The sequence below is a fragment of the Centruroides sculpturatus genome, unplaced genomic scaffold (genome assembly GCF_000671375.1).
Source record: "Centruroides sculpturatus isolate CEXI.00-Female unplaced genomic scaffold, Cexi_2.0 scaffold454, whole genome shotgun sequence".
Classification (NCBI taxonomy): Eukaryota; Metazoa; Arthropoda; class Arachnida; order Scorpiones; family Buthidae; genus Centruroides; species Centruroides sculpturatus.
In genome coordinates, this window is record NW_019384681.1 from 91051 (window position 1) to 102249 (window position 11199).

Genomic DNA, 11199 nt, shown 5'->3' on the forward strand with positions numbered 1-11199 from the left:
CGACACAAAAATAAAAGTTGTTTATTCGATCCATTCCTCTCGTTACCGTGACAACGGAGTAAAAAGTCGAAGCAGATGTAGATATAACACATCCAATACATCCCAATGCATTATTATGACAAAAAAACACGTGACAAATGAATAGCAATGTCCGATAGAATATCATAGATGACGTATTCGCCCTCGTCATGAAATTATACAAAATTTTCACGAACAATTATCCTTTCTAACAATAATCAATGGACGTCGACTTATCACTTAAATACGAATTTTATTCGATTCAAACAGTTTACGTGATCAGAAATGATTAATAACAAATAATTTCGAGAAGCGTGCGGAATTAAAATGTAATATTTATTATTAAAAATGAACAGGATGTAACTGTCATTTGTTCTCCTTAAACGCGATTGTTTCGCCGGATTATAATTAGTACGAGTGGGATATGATGTAATTTCTACGGAAAATATGTTAAAACTAGTTTTATAAAACTAGAAAAATGCTTATTTCGTGAAAAATTCAAATGGATGACGTATAAACGAACAAATTATTATTTTATTTTGCATCTGTAGATATTGGAGGAGTCTGCATCTAGCACGTAACTTAATACGAAAATAAAAATTGAATCTATTAAGTTTTCGATCAAATATTTAGTTTTAAAGATAGTCAAACCTCGATATAACGTCCTCCTGTATAGCACTACCCGCATAGAATGCCAGCGGAACTTTTACTTCAATATTAAATAGACAATGCTTTAGCCTCTTCGAACTGTTGAGTGCACAATTTTTACGTTGCAAAGGGCAATATTATCACCAAATTACATGACTTTCAAACTTCAAGCTTGTGTGTAAACCTCATTGTTTCATATAAGTGTTTCGATTTTGCGCCACATGACAAACGAGTGTGATGCTACATCGAAATTTGACAGCATATATTTCTAATTTGCAAAACATTTTCAATTAAGTTTAATAGTGGGGGTTTCGCGAAAAATACGTCATTGTACAGAATGGGGAAGGAAGGGTCGAGGCATTGTCTACATGGTATTAGTGACATACGAGTTTGTTCTTATAAGCCTACTTACCTAGTTATGTGAATAAATTATCGGTTAAAAAATATTTGCAGAAATTTTAAAGTAATTTCTTCAAAGTCAGAGGGTCCAAGAACTATTATTGTATACGGGGAGGAGTTTACTAAAAGTACACCACTATACAAAAAATGAGGGGGTCAAAGCGATTAAAAAACTGTACACGTGGACGACCCAAATAAGCCTCAATAAAATAATTTTACTCAATGTAAAATTATTATTAAATATTACAAGAAATTTAATTTCTCTTCATTTTTACGAATTTACTGTCGAATTTATAGAGTAAGTTCAATAATATTTACGGTATTTGTCGTTGAAATGCACATAGATCCTACACACACACACTACTCAACGTGAAAATAACTTAACGAAACATGAATGGACGATATTAACGTTGATTTATTGTCACTTTCCTGTTTCTTACACAGAGAGTTTCTTTATTATAAATAAATTACTACAGAAACTCTTGCATAATCTAAAGTTTGAAAGGGATAAATTAGGTTAATACACGTATCTTGTTTGTATAGCTCTTAAAGCATTCTCAGTAATGGTCATTGATAACAATTAATATGTATATAATAAAATATTAAAGCTTTTTTAAATGTGGTTATGTATAGTTACATATAAAGATTTCATTCAATTGAAAACTTTTTATGAAGTTTTCTAGGTTATCTCCGTTTTTGAGCCTATTTAATGGCTTCTAATAAATTTAACAAAATAAAACTTGTCCTAGTTTAACCTTTAATTTATCTAAAGAGTTCGTCTCTTTATCAATGGGTAGTGAAGATTAACTGTGCCTCCTGCCAAGATAATAAGACACCAACGGATACTATAGATGCATATACTATTCTGTTGACAACTTGTTGATCTTGATCAATCATTCTTGCCAACATATTTTGATGGCGGCGATTTTTCGTCTACTATTTATACAATAATTTCAGTTTTGTTAATTGTAAATGATTTTCAGGATTTATTATTATTATTACTTAAAAATTTAAAGAAATCCATTTACATAAAAATCACATTCTTTATAAATGATGAGTAGCTACTGCATCTAGGACACGAGTGAATGACCTTAAGTGTTTTAAGTCGTTCAACCTATATATTTTTTCCCTCTCGATGATGTATTTTGTAAACTTTTGCATGAAACGACGATTCTTAAATGCTTTTTTTTACAGTAAATTATGAAAATAAGTCGGAAATTTTTAATTAAAACTCTATAAACATGAATGTTAACGGAAGGTGATATTGTAGAACGTCCGGGAAACGTAGATGTAAGACAGGATGTAAGCAAGTTTGTTCTGTTTCTATCTTGACCAATGAAGCCTAATAATTCGGATTACTTTAAATTAATCCACTTCCTTAATACTCACAAAAAGTTTCTTCCAAGAAGATTTATTTTCTAAATATAGTTAAAATATACAAAATGGATTACATAGGATTAAAATATACAAAAATAGATTAATTAAGGCACAATTAATAAAATTGTCTACGGAATTTGAACGGAGAAATAAAGTTAAATCATGTTGCAAGTATTTTATTAATATATATTAAATATATTTTTTTTACTTGTGAGAAAACGAAAACAATTTTCTATTTATGAAATGCGATTTTACCAACTTTAAAAAAATATATGAAAAGATAATTATGAAAATTTTACAAAGATTAAAAGTTATTCTGTTAATGAAGGGCGTGGTTTACAGCTAAAGAAAACATTGCATATTTTATTAATAAAAATGGAAAAGTACAAAAATCTGGTAAATTACAATTTACAAGCGTATATACAGTTGATAATACCCCATTTATTATCATCTGTTAGCTTATAACTTATGATATAATTAATTCTCATATTAATTATGCTAATTGGTATCTTTTAATTTTTTTAAACTATTTACAATTATTTGTTGCGCGAGATTTATTTAATTTCCCATCGAAAACAAAGGAATTACTATTTACAATATTCTGAAGTTTACTGTAAAGATGAAATATATTTATAAATTAATTATTAAAAATCAAGTTTTAATAAGTTATTTATGAAATATTTTCTTCGTATTAAATAATTTACATGAAGTTTTCGTGATAATTTCCATTCAATGGCTTCATAATGGTTAATTAGGTTCATTTAAAATTTCCTTATGTATTGATGTTTTTATTTGTCGATTCATTTATATATTAATAAAATTTATTTTTATTCACTCCTAAGACAAGATATAGGAAAATTACATTATATTATCTTCTACGTCAGTTTTGAAACTATGGAAAAACTTGTCGAAGTTCCGTTATTCATGATTATTCACAAGAGTTTCTACGCACGTGGCTCCTTTATTATCATTCAGTAATATTCATTAGGAAAAGAAAAAAACGTCCTTATTCTTACTATTCTTACCCTAATTTTTAAAATGAAACTTACCTCTTTCTCATTGGTAACACGTGACGATATTCCACCAATACAGTTAGAATCGAAAATGCTGTGCGCGACGTCATCACAACCGGAGTGGAGTAACTGTTGTCGCTCGTTGGTCTCCCCAAAATAGAATCTGTCGAAAGAATAAAAGGATGATGATGTGGGCACAATGGATCACTTGCCTTTCATATATTTTTGACATCGTCCTATAGGAAACAAATTCAGAAAGTAAGTTTTCTTCTACAGAAAAAAAAAATGTAGACGAGTAGAATGATGTAGCTTTAAATACTTATATATTTAAAGTTATATCGAATATTTAATTTATTTTTACTTGTTAAACTATGAAAGAGATTATTTTAGAGATAATTGAATAGATTTCGTGTTTTGTTTATGCCATTTTATCGAATGTTATTGATAAATGTCAGCATGAAGTGCGTTTTAAAAATTTGAGAAGAGGAATAGAAAGATCTGGCATTAAGATTAACATAAATAATAGACATTAGCCTAAAGTCATATCTGCTAGACGAGTCCATAGCAAATCTATAAGGTTTTTTACCTTAGAAACTAGTGTAATTATCCTTTACGGTTTTTTTTACCAAACAAGTTGTTTTCTGGCTAATTGTGGTTGTTTTTCTCTTTACGCTATATTTCTTTTATTTCTTTTTTTTTCCTAACTTGGCACTTGATGCTTCTAAACAGGGCTAGTTCTCTGCCCCAGAACTGGAAGTGTTTTACATAGACCTATTTAAAATTAGATTAGAGGGATACTCCGAAAATATGTACTGAGCCAAGAACTTTTTAAATGATCGTTTTGACACTTAGAGCGAGTATAAAAACAATAACTAATTTAACTCGTTTATTCTATTATTCACGCTCTAAAATTGTCTCTAAAGATAATATTTTATATTTTTTCGTGGTCCAAAATCTAAAATTTTTATTTATTTCCATTGGAAAATGAAAGTTTTTAATATATTTCAATCGTTTTTATGTAGGAAAAAAATAATTTTCCTTAATTAAAATTAAATTTTTGTGTTTTTGCTTTTTGTTATTCTTTAAAATAATTTATTATTTTTATTTATCAATCTTTTAAATTTAAAAATTTATTTTAAGGACGGATATTGTTTATTTACACTAAGACATAGAGAAAACAAAAAAATAACAATTTAATAATTCATTATATTCGATATTAAAATATAATGTAAAGCAAAGTATTTTTCAATATATAAAAAAAACGAAAATATATCGATTTTAGTATAATTATCAAAGGATATTTAAGCAAAGAAACGTTTAGACGTCTAACCTTGAAGTTTAATTTAATATTCCGGGACGGTCTTTCCTTATCGGTGACGTCACGGAAGTCACGTGTCATGTCCGAAGGAGTTTTCCGTCTTCTCGAAGGTTGAACAACCAAGGTTTTCGAGACCTTGGAGTGGAAAGAACTTGTCTGACGACACCTCCGTTTTGCCCGCTTAGGTATACGAGAACAAAAAGCCGACGACATATAGCAGTAATACAAAAACCTGTCTCGGAACGAAACCGTTTTTTTAATACCTAAGCGGTAGGTATGCCAACTTTCCACGGTTTTAGCATATTAATAACTAGTCTACAGGTGGATACTAGTGACGCTTTACGTTTCCCCTTCGCCCGAACTATGACCCGTTGTCGTAGTAACAATAACTTATCTCTAATTGATTGTCGATAGGAGATACGGTCGCCCTTTTTAGGGGGATTTTATTAAATTTTCTTCGTCCCCTTCTCTTAAAAAATAATTCTTCGGACTACCGCGACGAGATGTCAGAATAGTTTTGTCAAGTAGTCAAATAATCATAGCTATGGCAACCGTCTAGGCACCCGTTTTAATGCGGTTTTCTAAGGTTTCAATTGACTTTGGCCGAAAGAGTCGCAGCTTGACGTCACCTACTTCCTATTGGTTTAATTCCTGCTTTTGCTTTCCCAGAGTCTAAAGAACGCTACTGTTTCCTTTCAGGTTGGATAAATATGGACGATTTTAAACCTCTGCTGGAAGAAAGGGAGGATGAAGGAATGGAATTTTTATGTAGATGCGGGCACGAAGATCAGGAAATGTACGTGGATCACTATCTTATAACTCATCCCAAGTTTGCTAAAAAGTGGTATTCTGTTAATGCTTCTCAGGATATGATCGCGGAATGGCTGAGTGTCCGTGGTCTGTTGCACGAAGATATCGGTTGCACTAACTTTACGGACCAATTCGAATCGGAAAAGACTCTATCCAATGCATACGCCGAATTTTCTAAAGGTGGCAGAAATTCTGTCACTACCGAACTGTTCCGTAGCATCGTACATCAACCAAAAAGAAAAAGGAGCATGGACTCTTTGTCTAGAGTTCAAATACAAAATCACCTGAAGAATTTGGACGAACACGAATTGTTAATGGAACTAATTAGAGATATTTCTAACGAATTAGATATCGACACTTTATGCCATAAAATATTGGTCAATGTTTGCATGCTTACAAACAGCGATCGAGGAAGTCTCTTTTTAGCCAAAGGAAGCAGAGATAGCAGATATTTGGTTGCAAAACTCTTCGATGTTACTCCTAAATGCGAATTGGAAGATGCTATTTCGGCTGCGGAACAAATGGAGAAGATACCCCCTATACAGTTTGGTGTCGGAATTGCAGGACACGTGGCTCTTAGTAAGGAAACAGTTAACATCAAAGATGCCTATCAGGTATATTTGTTATAAAATTATTAGTAGGCCTAATACATTGTCAAAGTTATAGTAAACATGTAATAATTTTTAGAATATTAAATTAATTAAGAATGTACTATTATTTAAATTTATAAAGAAATTCTTAGGTTGTCCTGTTTAGCTTTATTCGACTTTAATCAATTTTCAGTTTACATGTAAATTTTATATTTGAAAACAAATTTACATAGGAAATAATTATTGTCTAATTGGCTAGATTTTGAATTATTAAGCTTTCTAAATCCTTAAATGCGAATATAATTCGCAGTCAATTGTCCATTGAAAGATTATAATTTAATGGCAAATATTCTAGACTATACAATTTCTCAAGGAGTACTGACGCTATCCTAAAATAATTACATGAGAATAAGCGTTCAATTCTAACAAATGTGTATCGATTAATGAATTTTATTACACATTTAATAATAATTTCTTTTAAAAAGAAATACGATGCTGTCGATTTTGCGAAACTTTCGTATACTTTACAAATATTGTATAGCTTCTTTCATCCGGTTCAATACGAACACTACACCTTGTCATACTCCAGTTCTAATTATATTAAGTCTTATTTTCTTCTAAACGGGGACAACACACTAGAAATGTCATTAGCTAAAGAAGAAGAGTGGGGGAAAAAAGTTAACCCAAAGCCAAGCATCGAGGTCAGATCTAATATATCAGTTCTGCAAAGCCAAATTTCACACCTAAGTGGATCATACTAAATTAGTTTAAACTAACCTAACACGAAAAGATAAATTAAAATGTCGCTTACGAACTATGCTGTTTAAGATAGATTAAAATGTTGTTTTATAAATTTAAGAAACATCTAATTGTTCTACATAAGAACTATTAAGATAATTATAGGCAAGTGTTGCCTTATGACTTGAGATATGTCTTCAAGATAACGATAAAAAAATCTTGAACTTATCAGATACGTTGCTGTGATTTATAATTTATAAACAGGCTTAAATAATCTTATAAACATTAACTATAATAAATTGATAATGATTTATTTAACTCAACATTGCAAATGCATACGCTCAGAAAATAACAGAAGCCGAATAGCAATTGTTATAAGATTTAATTGCCTAATTAGGTCTAATTTTATTTTTACATTTAAACAAGTTATAGCGATGTCCAGTAGACAAAATAAAACCACCTTCTAATGCTATAATACAATATTTGAACTTTATCAACTTATTTTTTGTAGATTATTGTTGAAAGAATGCACATTTACAATTTGAAACCAATTTTTTACATATTTGTAGAATCGGAACTGATGACAAATCATCCGGATATTTTGTTAACACTCCCGTTAGATTTTTATCAGCGTTACTCTCCGGTGAGAGAATTGTTAGTTAATTTCTTCTCCTTATAAGTAATATAAATGAATTTTAGTTCGAAATGAAATAAAAATATTTAAAAAATTTGAATTGAAGACAGTCTTTTATTGTATAGTTAAATTAAAAGTCAAGTTTAAGCCCATTTAATTAGTGTAATGGTCTGTGTGTTGTAACACTGTCGGAATGTGTAGGCAACATTTACGAAATGATGCGAGAACTATTCCATTTTTCCATTACATCATATAACGTTACCGAATGGCCGACATGAAAGCCAATGTAAAGAAGTGTTAAGCTTATGTCTGCTGACTATTGGATCTGATTTAATCCTTGTCTCATTGCCAAATGGCGTCCAGTTGTCTTTCCACATTATTCCATACAGCGTTAGATTAATGTCTCTTCTTCAATCATCTTATCGGTTTTAAAATAAAACTCATTCTTCCATTCAATATCGATGATATAAGAAGAAAAAAAAACTTAGCTTCCACTAATACTTTAATCGAGTTTACGTCAAAACCAGGTGCGGTAATAAGTTTCTGGGAAATCGTATTCGATTATTTCTCCGTTTTTTGTGTTTATTATCTATACTATATCTTTCAATTATTTATATTTCTTTTCGTTTCATTCAAGGAAAAAATTCATTCTCGATAGAAATTTGGGTGTGAAACAGAATTGCTCGTTCCCACACACCTCTAGAGATTAGAAAAATAAAATATATTAAACAGTTATGCAATGTTTATGTATTTCGTAGAAAAATTGTTAATATTGCATAACTGAGTTCCGGAATAATTTAAACTCACTTTGTGGGATCACGTACAGAATATTTGATAACTCTTCATTCAGTTAATGAAAAAATATCATCAATTTTGTTCTAAATTTGGTTATAAAACAAAATTTTCTATAGTATTTTCTCTCTCCGAAACTAGTTCTTTCGGGCATTTTTCGCAGGAGTTTTTAAAGGATGAGGTTAAAAATTCACATCAGGTCTTCACAACATAGTTTATTAAGTTTTACAACATAGATATATAAAGTAACACAATCCAGTAATCTAAAGGAAAATTGTACGAGTATAAAATAAATATAACTTATGTGCAATGTACTGTTTTATTTACATAGTCCAGTTCTTCTCAAATGGTGGTTAACCTCGAAAAACTATGCTTGGATTTTTTTATATCCCTTTTATACTCTTGCACTATAGGCTTAATTTAAGCTTTCAGTGACTTATTCTCGTTATTTTAGATCGATTATATAATAAAATAATACAATTTTTCTTTTAAATTTGATAATATTTTTATTATTATTAAAAGACAGCAACGCAATTAGAGATAGCAGTTTTAAAAGAAATAAATTATTTTTTTAAAGGTTAAACATTTCCGCAGCTGAATTTTCTTTTCATTTTCAAAACTTTAAAAATAAAATTTAAATATTTTAACATTTTTTCCTTAAAACCAAAATTAAAAGGCAAAAAAAGTTTAGAAAAAAAATTAAAAAAAAAAATTCTCATCGAAAATTAAATGAAAAGAGAAGGGGGAAAAAGAAATTTATTTAAAAAGTAGACTAAAAAAATTGAATTTTCTGTTATTTTTAAACAAATAAATAAATTAAAAAAAATCAATTTATTTTCAACAGATTTGGTTTAATTAACCATTAATAATTGAAATGTTAAGGAATGCTTCACCTCTTCTCAGCAATGCTCGGCAGGAAACAAACTTTACAGGGGATGAAGTCAACGTATACGATTCCAATTTCTCACGACCGAATGTATCGGAAACCGGAAACACTTCCTTAACTGTTAGAAACGCGATTGTCCCGTTAACAAGTTACTTTGAGTGAGGCTAAACATTAACAAAAAATGAATTCTACTAATTTTATAATTTACAGAGAGTGGAAGGATGAGACGGCAAATTGTGCCCGATTCTATTCGTTAACATCTGGTTGCTAGGACATGTTCATTCCGTAAATAACTAAACTGTTGTGTGACGCAAGGTCAAAATCGACGAATGACGTCACACATCGATTTCCGACACTGCGTCACGATCACGTAATAATCGAAAAAAATTTCAAATTTGGCTGGTAAAAAAATGAAAATTTAATAGAAATTCTTTATTATTTTTCTTCTAACTCTTATGTAAATAAGAGCTTCTTACAGAATTTTTTTTAAATATAGAAGTACTTTCTTGTGTATGCGTGTGTGTTTGTTGATTTTGGCTAGAGTCTACTCATTAGGCTTTGTTCGCCCGGAATTTAAAGATCTTTAACCCATTGCGCTTCTCGGATGTTGAATGAAATGTTCCTTGCTTAACCTAGTTAACTGTTAATATGAATGCTCCATTTTTTTATCCTTTCATAAAGCTTTATTTATCTTTTAAAACTTGTAACTTGACATTAATGTCATTTCCTGTCACTAGATGGCTGTAGCACGTTAATAGTCCTATATATATATATATATATATATTTTAGCCTACTAAATTATATCAACCACTCACAAAAGTAAATCGAAAATGAATATGTTGTTCTATTACCCCAGTTAGGCATTTCATCATTGTGATTTTTTAATCATTTAACCCGTTTACGCTCTTTGAATATTACGACAGTAGCTTCGTTAAGTTAATTTAATTTATACACAAAACCATGCGAAAGAGTCATTTGAAATACATTCTGAAAGTATGAGGCATTAATTCCAGGTTAGAAGAAAATAATATAAATGAAATATCAAAAGAGAATAAGACCAGGTAAGCCAAAAGAAAGAGTAGGTATATCTAGAAAACAAAGCATAAGAATTAAAATAGATAAAACCAACTAATTAGCTGTACAATTATTGGGAATAATAACAATAAATTTGCTTTAAAACTTTAAATTAATAAAATACAAGTTCGAGATTTTTAGTTATTTTTGTTTATAAAAAAACTAAAACAAACTGGTAAGCTCATAATTAAAAACAAATAATAAACTTAAAGTAGGCCTATTAAAAAATGTTATGATAGAAAAACTAATAGAATTATGTTAAATTATCTGTGCTAATATGATAACTGATATCTGTCTGATATAAAAAAAAACTTGCAGATGTAATTCCAAACGATTAAAAGAGGAAACAAACAAAGTTTCGTATGAATTGACTGAGCACAAAATTCGTAATCACTCTTCCAAAAACTCGTTCTAAAATCGGTCACCGTAAACCGTCTAATGCGATCTCGTAAAAGATAACAATTTCTAATGATTAATTAATTGAGGAATACGACCAGAACTTTCGGCAAATTCTCGTGAGTAGAGGAACGAAGTGCGATTAAAAACGAGTAAGTACTTCGAAGTTTTTTTATATAATTATTAATAGCAATTGAACAATTAATTTGAAATATTTAATTATAATTACTCATAGAGCAAGTTATACTTTAACGTAATAAAATTTACTGATTATTATTTTTTTTCGCTTATTCAGACTAAAGATTTAGTAACAAATAATGAATATACGCAAAATCACTCTTGTTTTTTTTATAAAGTTAAAATTAAAAAATCAGCTTAAAAATGATTTGTTTTAGCAATGAGAAGTTTGCATAACCTTCGTTAAAGGACGTCATACGATAAGATACAGCAAACAAAAATATTCATTTAAAGGAAACTCATAGGGATTGTTGAATGAAAATATATTG

General features: G+C 29.6%; 1 protein-coding gene across 1 annotated transcript in view; it reads left to right on the forward strand.

Moving 5' to 3' along the window:
* Positions 1–3531: 3531 nt before the first annotated feature.
* LOC111626972 (cGMP-specific 3',5'-cyclic phosphodiesterase-like) overlaps positions 3532–11199 on the forward strand; it is a 21001-nt gene continuing 13333 nt past the window's right edge. The window contains exons 1-2 of the mRNA XM_023370516.1: positions 3532–3713; positions 5473–6197. Of these exons, the coding sequence (XP_023226284.1) occupies positions 5484–6197 (714 nt within the window). The 5' untranslated portion in view covers positions 3532–3713; positions 5473–5483. The remainder of the gene's footprint in view (positions 3714–5472; positions 6198–11199) is intronic.